Raw genomic sequence first — 23,294 nt, 5'->3', positions numbered from 1 at the left:
AGGCAAGTTGACAGAGAAATATGTGCTTAAATCATTACAAGAGTCATTTGTCCTCAACTTAAAGCAAGTTTCTACTACTTTTGAGTATATATCTCATTTTGATCACCTTATCATTAGAAGGGATGTGGATGAAGAAAACTGGTGTATGATCACTAGGTTTGTTAATGGACTCAAACCATATATACAAAAGGACCTCAAGTTGAACTTTATTGAGTCTCTTAAGGAAAAGTACCATAACACCTTAGAAGTAAAGTCTTTATTGTAGTACTCTTCTATTAGGTGTACCACATTGCAAAGAATTCAATTTTAACAGACATGAAGTTTAAACTTCATGGAGAGACCTTTTGGAGCACCTATATCTAGGCCTAACTAATTAGGTTCTAAATAATACCTTTAAGCCTATCGAGGCTTCCTGCCCCAGTAACTCTCTTGTTGAGTTTTTCTGTTGTCACTTAAAAGGTCATATTGATTCAAAGTGCCCACAACGAGCTTTAATTATTGACTTACCTTTTGAGGATAAGCAGAATGATGCAAATGCTGACATAGTTGTGGAACCAGTTGAGTGTCCTTCAAATATTGATAAGGACATCATTATTGATGAACATGGGTGTGAGACACGTTAAGTTAGAGTTATGCAATGCATTTTGTCAATCCCTCTACCTAGTGATTTATGGAAGCAAACTAATATTTTCCATACCTTTATGAAGTATGGAAGCAAATCTTGCAAGTTAGTGATTGACATTAGGAGCTTTAGAAATGTGATTTCTAGTTAAGGAGTAGTCTGACTCGAACTCAAGATAAAACCTCACTTAGAACCTTTTTCAAGTTGCGTGGGTTGACAAAGCATCTTTACCAGTTACTCAACAATGTCACATTCCTCTACAACTAGATGATTATAAAGTGAAGGTTCTTTATGATGTTCTCCCTATAGATATTACTCACATTCTGCTAAGTCGACCATGGCTTTATGATCACAATGTCATCAACTATGGTCGAGAGAATACATATACATTTAAGTATAATGGCAAGACAATCCTATTACCCCTTGCTAAGCTTGACACTGATGTTAGACATTCAAGTAATTCAAAAGGTACGAAGCCTAAAAGCTAAAGTTTTCACCTTCTAATTGAGAAACAGTTTATGTAAGAAAGTAAGATGGTACACTTGTGCTTGTTCTAGTATGTCTAAGATCTCGCAATGAATTTCTTTAGTTATAACTATGGAAATGCCTAAGGAACAACTCTTAAACAAATTTTAAGACATCACCCTGAATGAGCTTTTATCTAAGCTACTACTAATGAAGGATGTCCAGCATGTAATTGATTTTACTTCAGGTTCATAACTCCTCAACTTACCACACTATTGGATGAATCTAAAGATAGGGAAGAGCTTAACTGACAAATTAATAGATTATTGGAGAAAGGTAATATCTAACATAACATGAGTCCTTATGCAGAACCTGCTCTTTTGACTCTAAAGAAAGATAGCTCTTGGAGAATATGTATAGATAGTAGAGCTATCATCAAGTATAGGTTTTCTATTCCTAAAACTTGATAACATGCTTGGTTTGGTATTCGAATCTAGTTGGTTCTCGAAGATTGACCTCCGAAGTGGTTATCATCAGATCAAGATTAGACCTGGAGATGAGTGAAAGACTGCCTTTAAAATGCAAGATGGGTTGTTTGAATGGCTTATCATGCCATTCAGGTTATCAAATGGCCCAAGTACATTCATGAGAGAAATGACTCACCTCCTTCTTTCATACTTAGGAAAATTTATAATGGTATACTTTAATGACATACTAGTCTTTAGCAAGTCTAAGAGGAACACTTGAAACATTTTGAGTTAATTTTTCTCACCTTGCGTTAAGAACAGCTTTATGTTAACTTGCCTAAGTACTCATTTCTTCAAAATCAAGTCATCTTCTTGGGTTTTATTATTTCTGAAAAGGGTTTAGCAACTGACCCCAAGAAAGTCCGAGCTATTCGAGAATGGCCTAAGCTATAATCTCTCCATGAAGTATGAAGTTTCCATGGCCTCACTTCTTTCTATAGATGCTTTATTAGAAACTTCAGTACTATTATGTCTCGTATCACTGATTGCTTGAAGCAAGACAAGTTCCAATAGATTTCTACAGCATCCTTAGCTTTTCAAGATATTAAAAAGAAGTTTTTATAAAGCTCTAGTCCTATCTTTATTAGATTTTATGAAGTGTTTCAAAGTTAATCTTATTAGATTTTATGAAGTGTTTTAAAGTTTCTTGTGATGTATTTAGGATAGGAATTAAAGGAGTGGTCACCATGTGGCTTTCTTTAACAAAAAGCTCAATGATGCAAAACAAAAATACTCCACTTATGACAAGGAGTTTTATGCAATTGTGAAATCTCTTGAGTATTGAAAATACTATCTCTTTCCTCAATAATTTATTCTTTACTTTGATCATCAGACGCTTAGGTTTATCAACTCTAAGTAGTACTTAAATGCTAAATATGCTAAATGGGTTGAGTATATTTTAGGATTCACTTGTGTGTTCAAACATCATTCAAGAATAGAAAACAAAGCAGCTGATGCTTTGAGCTGAAAGATTAACTTGTGGCACACTATGAGCATCAGTGTTATTAGTTTTGAAAACCTAAAGAAAGATTATGCTTCATGTCTAGATTTTAGGATAACATACCAAGTTAGCAGTGATAACCATCACGATCATGTTGATTTCATCTTTAAAGATGGTCATCTCTTTCGCGAAAGCAAACTATACATCCTATGAACTTCTATGCAAGATTTTCTTGTTTGGAAGTATATGCTAGAGGTTTAGCTAGTCATTTTGGGATCAATAAAACTATCATTAGTTAAAGACAAGTTCTATTGGCCTTCCTTCAAGTGTGATATGGCTCGCATATTGTCTCAAAGTTGAAATTGTCAAACTTTTAAAGATAGAAGATAGAATATCAATTGGTACACTCTTTTGCTGATCCCTAAGGCACTTTTAAAATACTTAAGTATGGATTGTCTTGGGGTTGGCTCAAATAACTAGAGGTCATGATTCTATATGGGTGGTTGTAGACAGATTCTCCAAGATTGCCTATTTTATTCCCTATAGCAAGACTACAGATGCTTCTCATCTTGTAAAATTGTTCTTTAAGGAGATTGTGCATCTACATAGGTTACCTACTACTATTGTATTCGATAGGGATATTAAGCTTGTTAACTACTTTTAAAAAACCTTTGGAGACTTTTTAGTGCCCAGTTTAAGTTTTATTCTCCTTTCTACCTCGAAACAGATAAGCAAATTGAAATTACTAATTGAAGTCTAGGTAGTTTTTTGTTGAAGTTTAGTTGAAGACAAGTCGAAGAATTAGGATTTGGTTCTACATGTAACATCCTGATTTCTTAATCCTGCAATTAGCTATTAATCAGGGGTAAGTTAGTAATTAATGAATGATTAAGAGTTTGGATAATTGCGTAATAATTTGACTCATTGGGATGTTGAATGGACAAATAAGTATGAAAGAACTGCATTTTGGGGTAAAGTATACACGCGCGATGATTATTCTCCTCATTGTGCCTTGCATCATGACACAATACTACCTATGTTGTGGCCCATGGAACATAAAATGACCTAATTTATGCATGTGGAGCTCATGATTTTAAAGGAAAAAAGGAGAAAACACATGAAAGATGAGAAGAAGAGGCTATCTCTGTGCTAGGGCAAAGGTTTTTTAGGATTCAAAAGAGATTTCCAACCAGTAACTTATCAAGTAAGCTTCATATAGCCCTTACCTCCAATTCTACTATAATTTCTCTTAATATGAGTTATAGAAAAATTGAATCAGGAAAATTTTAAGGGTTATTTTCTTACTTATAGTAATAAAAAAAGTTCTTGAAAGTTAAATTAAAAACTTTGTAACTGGTTTGGAGTTAAATGATAGAGCTTTAGATTTGTAAGCTCAATTTAACCTTAAACTAGGAGAAAATTAAGGTGAAATTTGTGTTTAAGTAGAATGGGATCATTTGAGGTGATGTAAAATGATAATTGAATGGTAGTGGATTTTTACAAAGTGAAAAGAATATGTGGTTAAATATAGCTATAATTGACACTTAAGTATTTTTGGTCAATTGAACCGATTGACTAATTGAGCCAATTATGTATAGATCGGCATAATCCTTATGTAAAGTGAGAAGAGAACTTGGTAGAAATGAGTAGCGATTAAGAAAGTACCACGGTAACCTTATAGTGACAGAAGGATTGAGGTAATCGAATAACTTTCTTTGTTTGACTATTTATTGTAACTATGTATAAGTATGTTATCTATTGCATGAAACTATGTTAAACTGAGCATGTTTTGTGTTATTGCATGGTTATGACCTGAAAATGAAATTTGGTTAAATAAACAAGTGAAACTATGTAATTTTACATATGTGTATATATATGTATATATGTGTATGGTGGTGATTGGGAACTTATGTTCAGAAAGCATGATCACAAGGGTGGAAGTTCACTCGTGTAGAGATATAGAGAAAGACCATATGACATTATTCTTCTTAGTGTCCGATGAGGTGTAGTGTTGGAGAATTTATATCTCTTTAGTATCTTTCGAGGTGCGATGCTAGAGATTATCTCTTTAGTACCTATTAAGGTGTGGTGTTAGAGATTTAGACTCCTTAGTGTCAATGTGATGTAGTGTTCAGTCAACAATACCCCCATTGTGTATATTAGGGGAAACCATGGTCCAAAAGTGAGGTAAAACACCTTAAGCTGAGTGATTCTACCACTGAAGGTAAGTTCAAGGCTAATGAGAGTGTCTATTAGTCTAAAGTGAACCTATAGTTTCAAGTCGAGGTAATTTGAAATTCGGTCGGTAATGATCATGCTATATTTAGAAAGGTGGTGAATTATGGTGACTATAGTTTTAAAAGTGGTGAAATGATATATATTTATGAGATTTGAAGTGTAACATCTATTATATGTTATGTTCAATTGTATATTATACTATACTTCCTTATAGTTATATATGATAGTCAGTAGCATAAAGTTATTTTGTTACTGAGATTATTATCTCATCCTGTGGTTATATTTTTATAGGACAGGGTAGTGATCAAGGTAAAGGAAAAGAGTTTGGATTGGCATAGTGGTGTTGTTGTCGTGAAAACTCTTGAGTTTGTTCAATGAACTAATTTGATGTGAATATTGTATATATAAGTTGCCATAAGAATTGCATGCATGTTTAAGTTGTGATTAGTGGAAAATTTGTAATGATTTTGTGAATCTTAGCCTATATATGAAAATGTGTAGTGAAATGATTAATCGGGGCTAAGATTTAGTTATAAATATGTTGTGAATGTGAAATCTTGAGAATTGTGGTGATATTACAGTGAAAATGACTAGAGGAAAGTTTTTGAGCCAAGTTGTGAAAGTTGTGTTTTATGGAAATGGGCCATTGAGTGACTAAATTGTGACATATGTGTGTATATGCTTTACAACTTGGTCAATTAGATATATAAGGTCCTTTTTAGACTTGGTTTAATGTCTAATATGGTCTAATAAGACAATGTGATCAATTATAGCACTTAAGTGCACTAAATTTTTTGTAAAAATTGACCTTTTTCACCTGGGTGTTCAAAATTTGATCAGATCGTTAGATCATGTCCAAATTTTTCTCATAAGTTAGCTTGGGAGATAAGCTTCGTGTGGGCGCTTGAATCACTCCGATCAGACATCGTATATGAAAATGGTGCACGTTAAAAGTTTATCATTTGTGCTATCAAATGACGACAGCAGAAACTGGCTTCTGCACTATGGTGCATGGTACAGAGAAAGTCAAGGCGTGTAGCTTTGTACCACATGTCGCAGCACATTCTCCATAATCTGACCTTATTTCTTTATTTTTAAAGACATATAATAATTGATATGAATGTGTATGACTTTTTTCCACTGTGCATGGCTCTGATATGTTAAGATTTTGATATTTTAAAAAACAAGTCTTAAGTCCAAGCTTTTAAAACAAAATATTTGTTTACAGTTTGGTTTGGTTAGTAATGAATAGGTTAATCCTTTGTTTATATCGTGGGGATATAGGGGGAGGCTTACACTACCCACTGCCAAGTTTGCATAATGATTTGGTAAATAGGTCCACAAGCATGAAACCTTTCTAGATTGTTCAAGATTTTAATCCTAAATAGCCCATTAACCTTATGCCAATCTCATTGACATTTTGCACTTTTGAATATGCAAAATTCTCTGCCCATCTCCTTCATAAATTACATGCTGAAATTGGGTGAAAATTAGTAACAAGGAATGATCAATAAAAATTATCTGCTAATACTCATTGTCAATTTCAAAGCTTCAATATAGGTGACTATGTTATGGCTTGAATTCATCCAAAATGTTATTCTAAATACGCTTTTAAAAATTTCATGCTCGAGCTTTTAGACCTTTTCGCTTAGTAAAGAAGTTAGGATCTAATGCTTATCTTTTAGAATTACCTTCTAATATGGCCATGAGTTTGGTTTTTAATGTGGAGGTTCTTTTGCCTTACTGATAAGCTTTTGAGCCTCCTCATCCCTTTGCTTTTTGATGATCCTATAGGTACTCGACCCTCACAAGTGCTAATCCTACCACTGCTGTCTATCTCACCGTTAATGGAAGAGATTGAAACCATTATGGAAGACCAAATTGTCCTAACAATTGAGGGGGCTCTCTATAATTACTTGGTTCATTGAAAGGGTTGTTCAAATGAAAATGCCACTTTGATATCAGAAGATAAGTTTAGCCAACTTGATCCTGCCCTATTGAAAGCCTATCAACTTTCTATCTATCTCTCCAGAGGAGAGTTCCTTACAACAAGGGGAATTGATAGAAAATATGGGAGACATTATTATAGGAAAAAAAATAAGTTCTCTTTATGTTATTTTAATATTTTGTAAGAAAGAGAAGCCTAACTTTATATGGACAAGGTGTTAAGGCTTCCTTTTGTGTTCTTTTATAAGAGAAAATCTGAAAGGTAGCTTTATATGTTATAATTAAGGTTTCCTTATTAATACATTAGAGTTTTGTTAAATAGACTTGGTTGCACTTGTAATGGACACTTTTGATGAATATAATATGTGATTGAGTTTCTAAAGCTCTCCCTCCCTCTCCCTCCCTTTCTTCTTCTTTCTCTGTCTGCCTCTAATCTCTTCCTTTTTTTGTTTCAATTTCTCCCTACTCTTTCCCTTTGTTCAGATATGTGCAAGTTGTGTGCGTGTTTGTGTTGTTTGTGTTACATCACCCATGCTTCTAATTGTTTTCCAACTTTGATTTATGCTTGCTTGAAGTTTGAATATATATATATATATATGTATATATGTATATATATAGATATATATATATGTATATATATGATTTAATGGTTTAAGTTGGGATTCTAATAGTTTATGAAAATTATTTTCTACAAGTGTCAGATTTTACCCTTTTCTAGTATACTAATAACTATTAAATAATTTATTGGCTAAAAAAAGTAAATATTAAATAATGTTAATCCTATCTCACATGTAAGAATATATTTTCCCATGGTTGGAACTATTTGTTGTTGTTCATTTTAAATTGTCAAATTTATATATTTATTTATATTTACCATAGTAGATATTCAACTTGGGTTTTTTTCTTTTTTTTTATTATGATTATCTCTTTTAACTACAATTAAACTTTTTTTTTTACCGTGGTAAGGTGATTAGAGTAATTGTCCTCTAATTACCATGATAATATTTGGTTATTAAGTTAAGTCTATGAAGTCAAACATTAAGTGCTGAAAAGTTTGGGATTATTATTATTATTATTATTATTATTATTATTATTATTATTATTATTATTATTATTATTATTTTAGTGGTTGATTTTCTTCTTTCTCCTCCTCCTCCTTTTCTGTTCCACTTCTTTTAGTGGTGCTGGCTCTGTTTTCGAGAGCAGAAGTGAATTTGAGTCTTTTCGTGGGTTATGGATCTAACTTAGGACATAAATCAAGGCTCTCAGCCTCAGCCCTCAACGTTTCAAATTGAGGTATATGGCCAAGAGAGGAAGGGTTTATGGATCAGAGAAACTTGTTAGGTTTGTCTTTGAATAAAGAGAAACTTGACAATTTGATGTCTTGTTCATCCTAATGTTGGACCTGCTTGTTTTCAGTTTTCTCCTTCCAATCATAGTCCTGAACGGCCAAACCTATTTTTAGTTGTCTAAGAGTTTATTTATTGCAAAATAGGGGTTTTATGTTGGGAGAATTTTGGTTAATGATCACGTAAGAAAATTAATTTTTGACGGATCTAAAAACATTTTAAAATTTTAATTTATTTTAAAGAAGAAAAGTCAAAATAATTTTGGTGGTGAAAAGATCAAAATACCCTTTCTTTGTCATGCAGAATAATTAGTTATTAATTTTCAAACTTTTACTTGATAATTTATCAATATCACTAGTAAATTACAGCCATTTGTTAAACAATTAGTAACATTAATTATTAATTTGGTAGATTTATTTGTTAATTTACTAACATTAGTTGTAAATATTAGTTATTAGTTTACAATTAATGTAAGTAAATTACAAGACTTGTCAGTAATTTACAACTGATATTAGTAAATTAACAAATAAAGTTAATAATTTAACAATGATATTGCTATTTATGATTGAATCACCAATGTCAAGTCTTATATAATTATTGACATATCAATTCATGTAATTTATAATTTATATTAATAAGTTAACAAGTGAAATAAGAAAGATAACAATGGGTAATTCTGTATAACAAATTAAAGATGTTTTAACATTTTTATCTTCTAAATTCTTTTAACTTTTCTCTCATAAATTAAACTAAAATTTCAAAATATTTTTGAACCAACTGAAAATTAATTCTTCTTCGTGGTCCTTAACCAAAATTTTCCCTTTAATTTTTTTTTTCAAGTGATGATGCCTATGCACATGAGAGTCTGCTCTGTATTATTTTCAAGTGATGATGTGTGATGCAAAATATGGTATTTTTTATTGTATTAATGACTTGGGTGTTGTATTATTGTATTTTATATATATATATATATATATATTTTTTAGTTAATTATTAGGTTATCTTTTCGACTGTTGATTGACCATGATACCTGTGAATTCTTGACATTTCCGGTTCGCTGTCCTGGTTTTAAAACATTGCAAAATACCCTACATCTGAAGATCTCATTCGACAATGGTTCACAATTGCACAAAATCCAGACTCCCAACGCAATGAATAAACGAGCCTTGTTGCCACCCCTATTACCTTGAGGTTTGGATTTGATCATATAATCTTGTGTTTGCATCAGTCTCGGGAGTCTCCTCAAACTGGAAAGGTGACACAATTAACGGAAGAGGAAATCTCTGACTTTTCTGGTAAGCAAATAGGCTTCATTTGACGGTGGAAAAATGTATTCTTTTGGTAGAAATTGCTTGAAACATGGTTGCTCCTCTCTGAGAAACTTTTTGAATCATCTATGCTCTGCAAACTCATTTGGGCAGCAGTTTCATGAATCAGCTGTGCTCAATAGTCTCATTGGACAAAAATCCAAGAAATTTACTCTTTACGAGACTCATAAAATTGAACCCGTTCCCCAAATCTCTTCTAAGAAAACTCCACGGCTGTGTGAACCCCCTTGCTTTGCTTCTCATTATTCGACGAAGCCACCTTCAAGGTCATTCCGAAGAAGAGCTCGCAAGAGACTATTAAAATCCTTGAAGCCTACTCTAGACCAAGCCCAATTCCAACTGGCCATGTCCCAACTGTCCCCAAGGTTTACTCCTGAAGAACTCTGTAATGTTATTACTTTTCAAGAAGACCCACTAGTTTGTTTGGAGCTCTTTAATTGGGCATCACAACAACCCAGGTTTCGGCACAATGCCACCACTTATCACATAACCATCCAGAAGCTCGGTGCAGCACAAATGTACCAAGAAATGGATGATATTGTCAATCAAGTGCTTGCGGTTCCATTAAATTGTTCAGAGGCACTTTACAATACTATAATATATTATTTCACTGAAGCTCGAAAGTTGACTCGAGCTGTCAATATTTTTAACCACATGAAAAGTAGCAGAAATTTGAGTTGCAAGCCTTCTATCAGAACCTATAATATCCTTTTTGCGGCACTGTTGAGCAGAGGAAACAACTCTTACATAAATCATGCTTATATGGACACTATTAGATGTTTGTTTAAGCAAATGGTCAACGATGGGATAGAGCCTGATATATTTTCTTTGAATTCCATGATTAAAGGTTATGTGCTTTCTCTCCATGTTAATGATGCACTCAGGATATTCCATCAGATGGGCATGGTTTATGCTTGCAAGCCTAACTCATTTTCTTACGATTACTTGATACACGGGTTGTGTGCGCAAGGAAGAACAAAGAATGCTCAAGAGATATGTGACGAAATGAAGACTTCAGGCTTCACCCCAAGTAGTAAATCTTATAATTCACTTGTCAATGCTCTGGCACTTGGTGGAGAGATTGAGGAAGCAATGAGATATCTGTGGGAGATGACTGAAAATCAGAGGTCAGTTGATTTTATTACATATAGGACTGTGCTGGATGAGATATGTAGACAAGGAAGAGTTCAGGAGGCCATGAAGTTATTGCGGGATTTTCAAGAGAAGGACCTCTTGGATGGGCATGCTTACAGAAAACTTCTTTATGTGCTGGAAGATGACTATGGGAATTCAGTTAGCAAAGTTGATCCAGGTGCTGAGCTGCCTTTCTTGTAACATTGTATTTAATTGATTCCATGTAAAAATTACATTTAGTTTCAATGTGTCAAGGGTCATTTCACGATATCTTTTTTGATAAATGATAATATGTGAATAGCAGATGCACACACTACATAAATACAGCAGATGCCTTTCTTTTTGTCATTTCATGTAATTGGATGGTTCATTGGCATACGATATAACAGCTCTTCTCCTTTATGCCTTATAGGATCAATGTCTTGTAAAAACCCTGGGCTAATTATATTAGCTTATGCACTCTATATTACTAGGTTTTAGGTAGTTTTCTTTTTTTTTTTTTTGTTTTTTGGTTTTTTTTTTGGGAAGAATGGGGAAGTAATAAAAAGTTGTATGTGGAGGAGAAGCTGCTGCTGATAAGTAGTTCTCCATTTTTTCTTAGAGAAGCTACATAGGTGTATTTTAATTTTTTATTCAGCTAGAAGGAAAAATTGAAGGGTGTATTTGATTGTGCATCAGTATTTGTGTATCTTCTTTGACCCCCTCTTTGATACCAAAATAGTATCCTATCTCCATGATACCTCAAATTACTGAAACTAGTGATTAACAATATTTTTCAAAAACTTCATTTATAAACAATTGCTAACAATTAACTAGGGTTGGGGGTGAAGTATGTATCAGTTGGTCTGACTTGATTTGTGTCTCATTCATGTAGGAGTATTCCACAACAGCACTTTTGTTCATGGCAGGATCCAATAAAAAAAAAAAAAAAGATTTATCACTGCCTGATGCATATTCAAAGCAATATTCCCTTAGTTCATCCCATTCCTTACAATGTTCTTGATCAAGATTGACAGCGATGAAAGCAATTCCCAGAAGAGATAAGATGGTTCTCATATTGTATATTGGATTACATCATATCAGGTGGGTTATGGCACTCAAGATTTGATCACTTGAGTTTTGAGAGCCCATCCTCCCTTCCACTGGAGAAGTTGCAGTTTTATTCATGTCAAGATTGAATTTTGCTTTGCTATGAACTTCTTAGGTGGAAGCATCATTTGGAAGAACGGTGACCCACCAAAAACACAGATCTTGTTAATCCCCATATGCAGAATATGCTGAAAGAAGGTTGGCTTAACTTTGCAATTTCGTTAAAGCTGCTGTATATTTACTTTTGTCTAATTGTATTGAAGTGAATTTTTTTACTACTCAAAACTACATATAGCTAAAATATGTATACATTTCATTCCTAATATTTAGTTATTTTTCCTGTTGAAGTGAAAAAATTTCACTCTAAACTAGATATAGTCAAAGAAATATATCCATTACATTCCAAATTTAGTAAAAGTACAGTAAATCTATGAAATACCTTAAACTAGATTTTTTTTGTTTTTGATTTTTTTTCCCCTCTGCAATTGAATTCAACTTGAGACGTCACTTGTTAGAAAGTTCAAGATTCTTATTGGTTTGGAACTGAATAAATTGCCATAGTCGACAAACAGAAAAATCAATGGAAAACTAGATATTAAACTGAATAAATCACTTAAAAAAATAAGGGTCACTTGTTATCCATTTTATTCTTTTTTAGAGAAAAATTGTTTTGTCAATGCATTTTTCTGCTTGCTTGTGTTAGCTTTCAACGATATTCTATCTCTTTGAATTTAAATTGGGCTTTTAGATTTTTTACTGGACTGGCAGTTTGGTTTTTTGTTTATACCCACCCTGAGTTTAACTGTTTAAGATGTGTGTTCAGTGATGATATATTTCTAAGATTTGTATTCCGTCTCTTTGAATTTAAATTGGGCTTTTAGACTTTTTACTGGACTGGCAGTTTGGTTTTTTGTTTATACCCACCCCGAGTTTAACTGTTTAAGATGTGTCTTTAGCGATGATATATTTCAAAGAATTGCCTGTAACTAAATGAAAGAACTTATTTCCCTATCCCTGTTTTCTTTTCCCCTGAATCTGCAGGTGGATAATGCTTTGATTGATGATCGAAGGATACATGTGGATTTTAGTCAGTGTGTGGCAAAAATATGGTCACAATATTGGCGCAAAGATCGAACTGGTAAAGGTAAGGATAGAGATGTTTATGTCTGGTCCTTTTCAAGGAGTTGCGCAGAATGCCTTCTCTAGTTTTTTTTTCTTTTTTATTTCACCATGCAGGTATTTGGATGTAAACAATTGCTATCATAATGTTGATACAAAATCGTGTGTAGTTAAGGGCTGCTTCAAATGTGGTTCTTCAGATCACATTGCCAAAGATTGCACTGCGAATGCCAAAAATAACCAAACCACGAAGTACATCTTGAAGGATGACAATGCCCAACATGATGGGGATAATGCCAGGTTTGCACTCAACATTGCATGCATCTGTCTCTGTTTATCGGTTCAAATGTGTGACACTTGCTTCATGTTGTAGTTATGAAATGGTGTTCGATAGAGATGACAGGTAGAGTCCAAGGCAAGGAAAGTGACACAGAAGGCATGACAAGGATGACTCAATTGAGAGGAAAAGTAATGCATAGGGGTCGCAGGGATCAAGAGATGGTAGGCTCAGACAAGAGAGATACGTTTGGTGATAGAAGCATCAAAGGAAGATATAAAAGAGGTGGAAGAGATGCGGATTCCCGCGTGTAGAGGAAGGACAGAGATAAGTATTTGGAAAGACATAAGAGACAACTATGGTTATGGTCAGAAAGATGATCGAGACTCTAGGAAGAGATACGTGGATGATAGCCGTACGGAGAGACGGCCGGATGCAGATTATCGGAGAACAGTGGACAAGGAGTATAGCAGGGATAGGGAGAAGAGGAAGAAGGATGGTTCATGTTCAGCTGATGATGGCCATGACGACAGGAGAAGAATGGATGACAGAGATCATAGGACTAAAAAGGGAGACCAGATCAGGCAAGACTCGAAGAATGAGTCCAGAGAGAGAAAGTATAGATGATGATGATGATGAAGATTACAGGCGTCGAAGGGAAGAACGTGACATAGAAGAAGAGACATTGAGTTCAATGATGATTGACATAGGAGACATCATAATGACGGGAGATGACTTTAGATACAGAGATCAGGGCGGAAGAGTTAATTGAAAATTAATTGAAATTATTGGTATGAAATGTGTAGTTCTAATATAATTTACAGAAGTTCAGGTGTTTAGCTGTATCACCTGATAATCCTTCACATGGGTATTTTCTGACCATGGGAACTCCTGAAAATTCACTGCAGTTAAATATCCCGAAGCACCAATGACCTGATAGTTTAAGCTATTTGCCCAAACAAAACAAAAAAAAAAAAAGGGCTGTTTCCTAGGACGTTAATGTGCCGTTTGGCTAATAAGAGGAAATAAAGAAAATGAGAGAAGAGAAAGGAAAGTAGAGAGATGTGATTTATTGCAAATTATTTTATCCAATTTTAAATTTTATTTGTAAAATTATTAAATATGCCATAATCTAAAAATTTTAAACTATAGCCATACATATACATACATACATATATTATATATATATATGGAGATAGAGGAAGGTAAGAGTGAGAAATGAAAATACTCACGGATAAATTTAGAAGTAGAGTTTTCTCTTCAAAATTTTCTCTTATTTGGAGAGGGAAATATTGGGTGCAAAAATATGTGAATTCCACGTTTTATGTTTTCCAAACTTCTTATCCTTCTCATTTTTCTTTTATTAGCCAAGCAAGAGAAGGTGTAGATTTTCCTCCACTTTTGTCCTTCATCTCTTCCCCTCACTTTTCTCTCTTACCAAATATAGCATAAGATCAATAAATTTGCTTTGAAATGAAATTAAAGAAATGGAATGAAAAAAAAAATTGGAAAATTGGCAAAAAAAAAAATCTATCCAAATAAGCAAATAATAAAAGACTACTACAAAATGGTATCATTACTCCAAAGTTTTTAGGGATTTGTCTAACAAACTTTTTTCATGAAATTATGTCTAACCCTGTGCAAAATAATAGAAAACATAATTGTTAAAGCATAACCTGAAGTTGTTAATTTAATCATGCAATAATAATTATGCACCCTATTTTAACATCTTAATAATTAGCATTTTAAATTTAGATGTTAACTACAAAGCTTGCCATAACTTCAATTTAATTATACAATAACTACGCTTATTATATTAATCATTTCACCTTCATCATTAACAACTACAATGTACTCTTTCCAGACCAAAATATAGGTCATTATTAAATAATTTATGTTTCTAAAAAAAATTGGTTAAAATCTTAATTTTCTAAAAATATTTACATGTTTTTAGTAAATATAAAATTTAATTTATTCAAAACACCTTCATTAAGTAGATGTGTAATTAAAAAAATAAAAGGAAAATTTCAAGTGGGAGCCCTTGACCCAATATAATGAAAAAGAAGATCCAGAATTTTTGAAATTTCATTAAAGGACCGTATGGAATTTTTTTAAAATTTGTAATAGAAATAACAAAATTGCCCTCTTTTAAATGAACAATATGATTTGTTCATTCACATACTGTATGTTATTTGTTTGATTACGAAATGTTGTTCATTTCTTTATTTCACTTATTTATAGCCCTAGTTTCACTTGATTTCATTCCAAATGTTGATTTTATGATAAAACGACTTGTTTATTCTCATATTGTATGTTGTTTTATTTTCTTATAAAATGCTGTTCATTTTCTCACTTCACTTGCTTATGACTCGACTTTAGAATGAAATCAAGTGAAAGCAACAACATACAATATGAAAACAATAAATTATTTATATTATTTATTTTAATGAAGATAATTTTATCATTTTTGTTACAAATTTAAACAAAAATCTGTATGAGTCCTTCAATAAATTTTCAAAAATTCAAAGATATTTTTTTTCATTATCTCTTATTAAGGCCCTCGACTGAAATTTTCCCAAAAATAAAACACCTATCCAATATTTTATTTTTTAGATCAAACAAAGTTTCAAATCTTCAAAGACAAAACACTTATATTGTGATGCAGAAGAAATAAATTTTAACCACCACAATGTTTATTATTTTGCAAAAGATCACAACATAATTTCACATAAAAAAAATAAAAATAAAAAATGTCAGATTAGTTACTATAAATTTCAAAGAAATTGCCCCATTTCATGATACTCTACCATTCATAGGTTTATTTGTCATTCTTCCTTCTTAAAATATAAAAAAAAAAATTAATCTTTTAATCCTTCAATTTTTAACTCACTTGTAATTCAATCCCTCAACTATAACTCGCTACGACTTAATCCTCAACTATAACTCACTATAACTCAGTTCCTCAACTTTTGATTTACCTATAACTTAATCCTTATTTTTAAATTTTTTTAAAAAAATTCTTATCAAATAAGAGGAATAAAAAAAAACTCATATATTATTTTAAAATACCCTCCTCTTGCACATCAATGTGAGATATAAACTAATATAAAAAAATTAATAAAAATTAATGGACTAATTTGTAAGTGATTCAAAAGTTGAGAGACTAAGTCATAAACGAATTATAGTTAAAAAATTGAGTCATAATGAATCATAATTGAGAAACTGAGTTATAAGTAACTTAAAAATTGAAAAACTAAAAATTAATTTTATCAATATAAAAAGAAATAGTTGTTGAGTTATAATTACAAAAATGTAAGAATTTCCTCCTCCTAATGCCAACGGGAGCCTAACAAATAACTCTAGCATAACCCACTATTTTGAAAAAACGATTCTACAAAATTTTGAGAGTTAACTTTGCACGATTTTACTCTATGATTATTATACCAAGTTCAACTCTTAAAACCCTACATATCTGTCTTTCAATAAATCACCCGTACAATTTGTTCAACGAAGCATTCACCACTAGCATTCTCAGTTTCTGCTTCTGTTCTTTTCCCAAGCATCCAATCTTTCCCACTTGCCACGAGTTTGGTTCTTCAATGAAACGTTTACTCTTGCAGCGTTGTCAGCGTTCACCTTTCTTCACACTTAATTCATCAGAAACTTTATAATTCACTTCCTCTTCTTACTCTTTTTATTCTGTGATCTTTATCTGATAATGTTTCCACTTCCTTTTCATGTTTTATTCCTTCTTCCTTGAGGCCTTTATTTCTTTTCCTCTTTTTGCTCCTTTTCTTTAATAATCCATTTTCTGACAACATTTTCAGTTTCTGCCTTTTCCGCTCTTGTGCTTTCTCCTCAAAGCCATCATCCAACATTTTCATTTCTGCCACATTTTTAGCGCTGAAAACCTGCAAAAACATCAAAGAAAACAAGCCACCCAAAAATAAGACCTCTGATCTAATTTTCCCATCAATAATTAGGCTAGTGTTTAGAGCTACCAATAAACAAAACCACAAATAAGTAGTGTAATTATACACATTAACCATCATCATTCCCATCGCAGTAGTTAAAGGGCTTTCCTTGCAGTAAAATGAGACTATGGCTTCTAGATTACTCTCATCCAATTCAGTAAGCGTTTTTGTAAAAACTGATGGTGGTTAAAAAAACAAGGATACTAATAGATTTACTAGATTTCAATCAAAAACACAAGCCAAAAAAAAAAAAACTGTAACTTTGACTGGGTCAATTACATGTCCAGTCTGTTTGACTCTCTGAACTACAGAATGGTCTGGTTCACCAGGTCAGTGGGTGAACCTGCCAGTCTGATCTAAGTTAAAAAAATAATGAGATGATGTTCGCATCACATAACTCATCATGAGATTTAACACTTATTGAGCGATGATCAGATATTCAATGACCTGACCATAAAATAAACCCAAAGGTCTCGTACCTTTTTCATCAGAGAAAGCACTTCGTTCTCTTTGTATTCGACCAACTCTAGTTGCTTTTCAAGAAGAGCTTCTACTTCATGGATGAGATGAATGTCATTCTGCAAATGCAAAGAAAGAAATCAGATGCCAATATACACTCATAAAATACCTCCATTAACAATTAAGTGTGAAATATAATTTGAATAGCTTTAGAAGCTATCTTTAAGAAAGTAAGAAATACATAAATAAATTGAACACGCGTACAAGCTTTGTGAAATAGCAGAGAACATATGGGCACCCAAGCAAAACAATAGAAGGATCGAAATAGATGATGAAAGGGAGGGAAATATTTGTTCCCTTAATTCATTTTTGGACAGCCAAGACCAATTTTTTATCCAACGAAATCATATGAAGATCCAAGAACTAAGTCAAACTAGAAGCTGAAAATGATGTTTTATAACTACCGACCAAAAATGCAACATACTGTTCTGTACAAAAAACATTTACAGAAATAAGCTCCATCAAATCCAATTCTTCCTGATATGCATTTTGAACTATATGTTAGTGACATAGAAACAATGGCCTTGATTTTAATTTATATTTGTTTTCCCAACCCCCCATCCTCCCCACCCTCTTCTCCTGAGAAGAGAACAAAGATAAAGATAAGATTGCCAACCAATATCTGCATCTGCCATTGAAACCCCTCTATACAAACCCCTAGCTGAGCACAGGCCTGACAAAGCACATTATGTCGTAAATATGCAGTGGCAAGATTTGTCTACAAAAGTTTTGGCACTTTTCTCCCGTCTTAAGCACCAAAATATCTACATTCCACATCAACATCGGTGATTCTTTTTTGAGAAGTGGATATGCACTGAAAGACGCATATAATGATGCAAAAAGAATAGCCATTTAATGTGATAAATTATGAATGCAATGCATTTAAAAAAAAAAACAAAACATCACAACATAGGAAAGAGAACATCAAGTTTAAAGTCTGCTTCTAATTTTTGGTTTACCTGGGTAACAATGCTCACTGCCAGTCCTCCTCTACCTGCTCTTGCAGTTCGGCCAACACGATGAACATAATCCCTAGGGAACCTGCAGGCATGCTTAAAATCAGTGATGTCAAGTGTTCAGAAAGTAACCAACAAAAAATGAAATTGAGCAGGAAAGGTTACCTTGGGACATCATAATTGATGACTAGATCAACTGTAGGAATGTCCAAACCTCGGCTGGCAACATCAGTTGCAAGCAGTATAGAAACCTTTCCTGATTTAAATTGATTAAGTGCTTCAAGTCTCTGAGCCTGTGATTTGAATGAATAGAGAGCTGCAGCTTCCTGATCAAGTACTTCTAGCATTAAACTTAAACGATGACAATCCCTGCAATTATTTAGCAATAAAAAGGAATAATTGTAGCTGATAGCGTGTACAAACCTTTACACATGATTATGAACTGAAAAAAGGGAAATTACAAAGCACAATACCATAAAAAAGGTGCCAAAAAATTCACGCAACATTTCACCTAGAAATAATACCTGCATGTAGAGAAAAAAACAATGGCAGAGCGAATGCCCATATCTTCCATTTGGACAACATATGCATCAGATAAACCTCCTTCACTTTGTTAGGGACAAATATAATCTGTTGCTTAAGCGTCTCAACTGTTTTCAGGCCTTCATAGGCCTCATAGACATAGAGCTTGTTTTGGTAACGCTCACGCAGCTTCTGTAGATTACTTGTCGTAGTTGCTGAAAAGAATAGGTTTTGCCGATTTTCTGGTAAGCACTGAAAGATCAGTTTCAAATCCTCCTGAAAGCCAACATCAAGAACTCGATCTGCTTCATCTAATACAAGGAACTAGAGCAGCACAAGTTGAATACTTCAGTAAAATAGTCATTAGGTGAAACATGTGATGCTTAAGCACACGACAAAAGGTCATGCTCAATCATTAATTCCTGTAAAAAATGAAACTTAATTTTTTTATCACTTCAAGTAAGTTTCTAGGTATGTCAATTGTCAAAACCTTCAACAGCACTCACCAACCCTATGTTTGGACAGAGAGAAGTACTGAGATAAGGGGAGTTTTTCAACAGATCCTAGAGAACTAGTTGGAAAATTATACTATCTGACAATTACTCGACTAGACATCTTTTGCTATGAGTGTAGCAAGTTGATTCCTACAATGGACACATATTCACTCATTTGAAGGCTGTCATGCGTATCCTCAAATGCATCAAAGGAGAACTCGGTAAAGGCTTACACTGTAAGGATCAAACACACTCCCAAATGGTTGGATAGGCTGCCAAAGATTGGGCAGGATAACCTACTGATAGCTGATATGCTACTGGTTACTCTATATTTCTTAGAGGAAATATTGTCTTTTGGAAAAGCAAGAAACAACGTGTGGCAAGATCTTATCCTGAAGCTGAATACCAGTGTTACGGTATTGGCAACACATGAACTTATGTTAATGAAACAATTACTCCACAGTTCAATTTTGCAGTCTTGATTGAATGACCTAAAAGGGTGACTTGCTACTGTACATGTTGCTTTTAATCCAATTTTTCATGAGGACCAAACGCATTAAAAAAAAAACAATTAATTGCCATTTCATCATTGACAGAATCCTATTTGGAACTATTCCCACTAGCTACATCAACTCCAATCACCAGGTGATTGATGTTCTCACAAGAGTATTAAGAGGACCCCCATATTTCCTACGTTTGCAAAAAGCTGTGCGCAAATGACCTACATGCTCAAGCTTGAGATGGAGTGCTGACTATGATATGATTTAAAGTTGATTATAACATCACCTGACTATAAGTGATTCCGTTTTTATTGTAAATAATAATCAGGATAGATTGCAATTGACTGTAAATATTTAGGGAAGTTATTTCTGAAACTATTCGTCAAAAGTATGTTATTTTGTGTCCCTACAAATAGGAGACTCATGAAGGTCAGTCTTTCGGATTCCTCTCTATTTTCTCTTCTTCTCATCTCTTCAACCATAAATAATAAACAACATTGATTAGAGTAACAATCAAATAACCACAAAGGCATAGCAAGGACAAAGCTTGAAATTCAATTAATAGGGAAAGAATCAGCATTACCTTAGTTCTAGAAAAACCGGAGGAATATCAGGATTATCCTCAAGCAAAACCTTGATCCTTCCTGGTGTGGCAATCACAACATGCGGCCTGGATGTTAAAATCTTGGCTTGTTCCAACATATCCATCCCTCCAACCACCACGGCTATCCGCACATGCAAGCATGAACCCAATGCCCTAAATTGCTCCGCCAGTTGGTAAGCCAACTCCCTCGTTGGCGTCAAAACCAAGGCAAAAACCCCAAAAGGATGCTCACCCAATCGGTGAAGAATTGGTAGAGCAAATGCCGCAGTCTTACCACTTCCAGTCTCATCAATGCCAAGCACATGGCGGCCATCTAGAATCTTCGGGATGCAATTTAATTGCACCCGTCGAGGCTTGCGCATTGCGAGCTCCTTGCAAGTCTTCACTGCCCATTCCGCAAGTCCAAGCTCTGCGAAAGTAGTGGGATTGGTGTAATCAAGATCGGTATCATCTAACTTTCCAAGGTGCTGGCTATCAAAGTTAATGTCTTTGGCGGCAGCAGCGGTGGTGGCTGTAGCAGTTGAGGCAGCTGGCAAGTTGTTTTTCGAGGGTTTATGAGATTTGGAGAAGAGTGGAAAGTTTTCATCCACAAGAATTTGTTGGTCCATTTTGATAACCAGATTTGGCTGAGTGTGCTGATTTATTAATGCTGAGCTTTTTTAGAGCCACTGTATCAATACCAAGCTGAGTAAACACTATTTGGGTTTATTGATGCGATGGTCGTGGTCTTCTTGTACCTGAAAACAAGACCCACAGGCTTCTGCATATAGTAGCTTCCAATTTGAAAATAAAAATATTGATGAAACCATATGTAGAGCAAAGAAGAGACAGTTGACGAAACTCACGGCGTAGCTCACGAGCAGCCCAGGTAAGACGGTGAACGGAGGAAACACAAAACACACGAGCTGCAACAGACTCAGACGGAGGTCGAACTCGGATGCGACGAAGAGGACTAAGTCACTGAGCAACGGTGATCGGAGGCAACGGAGTGAGCCCCGTGAGCACCTTAGGATTAGGGATTTTCAATCAAAGGCCTAAACTCAATTCTAACTCGAGAGATCGAGAGAGAGAGAGAGAGTGAAACTAATTTACCGATATAACGATTAATCCAATAATCTTACAGAATGTGTGAGTGTGAGAGAGAGAGAGAGAGAGAGAGAGAGAGAGATGATTTTAAATCTTTTATAATAGAATGTTTCTTTTTATATATTCTTTTATTAAAAAATATAAAATATTTTTTAAAAAGTTAGATACTCAAAAATATAAGATATTTTTAATTTTTAAGATATAATTATTATTTTTTTAAAAAATAATTTATTGATGAATGAATTTATATTTATTATAGGGTGTTTAATAAAAAAAACATAAAAAAAATAGAATTAATTTAAAATAAGTAACTATTTTATGAAAGTGAAATTCAATTAAAAATATATTATATTTTTTAACGGAAGAAATATCAAAATTTAAAAATTAAAAAAATAATTAAAATTAAATTATTTTTTTTCGGTTGAAAATATACATATCAACATTTCAAAAAATTTTTTATTTATAAAATAGTATATTATTTTTAATTAATTTCTCAAAAAAATCTCACCAAAAAAACTTATAATTCTAAACTATGTGGATTTTATTTCTCATCACAAGATAAGTAGGCCCCAGATTCTGATTCTAGGTCAAGTTCTCTCTTGTAAATAAATAAATATTACTCATTTATTATTATCATTTTTTATATTAAACATGTGAATAAGAAAGGAATAATTAAAATAAATTTAAAATAATATTAATTTAGCATAATTAACTTCAGGTAACTGTTCTCACGAATGGATATTGTGAGATGTCTAATATTTTTCTCATACTCAATCGACTCTCGAACCTTTTTTTTTCAATTCACTATCATTCTTATTTCCTTTAAATAGTTTTCTAAGATTTTTATCAAAACTTTGATGGTGACTTTTATTTTATTGATTTTTGCTTTGAAGGCTGGAACCTCTACTTTCATGTACTGTCCATGTTGCATTTTCGAGTGCGATAGTTTGGCGACTCTACTAGGGATAGTTAGAAAGTCAATCCTATATAAGTTTGTTGTGCTCAAAATGTATTATCATCATCATCATCATCATCATCATCATCTTCTTCTTCTTCTTCTTCTTCTTCTTCTTCTTCTTTTTAATTCATGTATGCCTTTTTTTTCTCTTTTTATTTTTTTTTCATAACATATCTTAAGATAGATAACATATGGAATAAATCCTAGAATAGAAGACTTTTATCTATACATATGTTCTTTCTCCTTATTTGATCTGATTAGCAAATGACAGTTGAGTAGTATATAAGAATAAGATAACATGCTTGAATGCTTTTATCACACACTATGCAATTACACAATTCAACACATGAATATTTTAGGCCCTATACCCGAGTCTGTGAGTATCATATGTTAGTAGAGGTTTATAGTGGTTCCTTATAGAGTTTTTGAACTATCGAAGGTTACTATGAATGCCTTACCCAAGCCGTTACTTACTCAGTAGATTTGGCCCTTATGGAACTTATGTTCTTAGAGGGTTAAAATGACTAAGTGAGGTCTTTATCATGCAGTGAGAGCATCTTGGGGACCTTTTATTTATCATGAATAAAAGTCTACCTTAAAACTATACATGTTTAGATGAAGGCTAGTAGCTAACTAAATTAGTTAT

At 33.2% G+C, this 23,294-nt stretch overlaps 2 protein-coding genes across 5 annotated transcripts; one reads left to right on the top strand and one right to left on the bottom strand.

Moving 5' to 3' along the window:
• Window positions 1–9,125: 9,125 nt before the first annotated feature.
• Window positions 9,126–13,950, top strand: LOC129284539 (pentatricopeptide repeat-containing protein At2g27800, mitochondrial-like). 4 transcript variants are annotated; one of them, XM_054920051.1, is made up of 6 exons: window positions 9,126–10,728; window positions 11,425–11,633; window positions 11,755–11,837; window positions 12,681–12,783; window positions 12,929–13,058; window positions 13,132–13,950. In XM_054920051.1, the coding sequence occupies exons 1-2, from the start codon at window positions 9,417–9,419 to the stop codon at window positions 11,466–11,468; spliced, it is 1,356 nt and encodes a 451-aa protein (XP_054776026.1). In that variant the 5' UTR covers window positions 9,126–9,416; the 3' UTR covers window positions 11,469–11,633; window positions 11,755–11,837; window positions 12,681–12,783; window positions 12,929–13,058; window positions 13,132–13,950. The 4 variants fall into 4 exon arrangements, with proteins under 4 accessions (XP_054776026.1, XP_054776027.1, XP_054776028.1 ...); XM_054920052.1 differs by having other exon boundaries at window positions 12,876–13,058; XM_054920053.1 differs by having other exon boundaries at window positions 11,559–11,633; window positions 12,681–13,058.
• A 2,333-nt stretch (window positions 13,951–16,283) lies between these two features.
• LOC129284437 (DEAD-box ATP-dependent RNA helicase 36) lies at window positions 16,284–21,714 on the bottom strand. Its single transcript, XM_054919923.1, is given in 9 exon segments — window positions 16,284–16,946; window positions 17,489–17,587; window positions 18,488–18,569; window positions 18,650–18,853; window positions 19,009–19,063; window positions 19,066–19,330; window positions 20,584–20,600; window positions 20,603–21,341; window positions 21,450–21,714. Coding segments are annotated over 8 exon segments (1,578 nt in total). The 5' UTR covers window positions 21,213–21,341; window positions 21,450–21,714; the 3' UTR covers window positions 16,284–16,700.
• Between the last annotated feature and the right edge of the window lie 1,580 nt (window positions 21,715–23,294).

Source organism: Prosopis cineraria, unplaced genomic scaffold (assembly GCF_029017545.1).
Source record: "Prosopis cineraria cultivar Desert tree isolate PC_DT_omini unplaced genomic scaffold, ASM2901754v1 PC10, whole genome shotgun sequence".
Taxonomy (NCBI): Eukaryota; Viridiplantae; Streptophyta; class Magnoliopsida; order Fabales; family Fabaceae; genus Prosopis; species Prosopis cineraria.
Note: the sequence above shows the minus strand (reverse complement) of the source record. Positions and strands in the feature narration are given on the sequence as shown.

Excerpts from the sequence above, each read along its gene's own strand:
- LOC129284539 (XM_054920051.1), top strand. The coding sequence starts at position 9,417 with ATGTATTCTTTTGGTAGAAATTGCTTGAAACATGGTTGCTCCTCTCTG. Across the intron at positions 10,729-11,424 it reads AGTTAGCAAAGTTGATCCAG|GAGTATTCCACAACAGCACT; the intron begins GTGCTGAGCTGC and ends TCATTCATGTAG.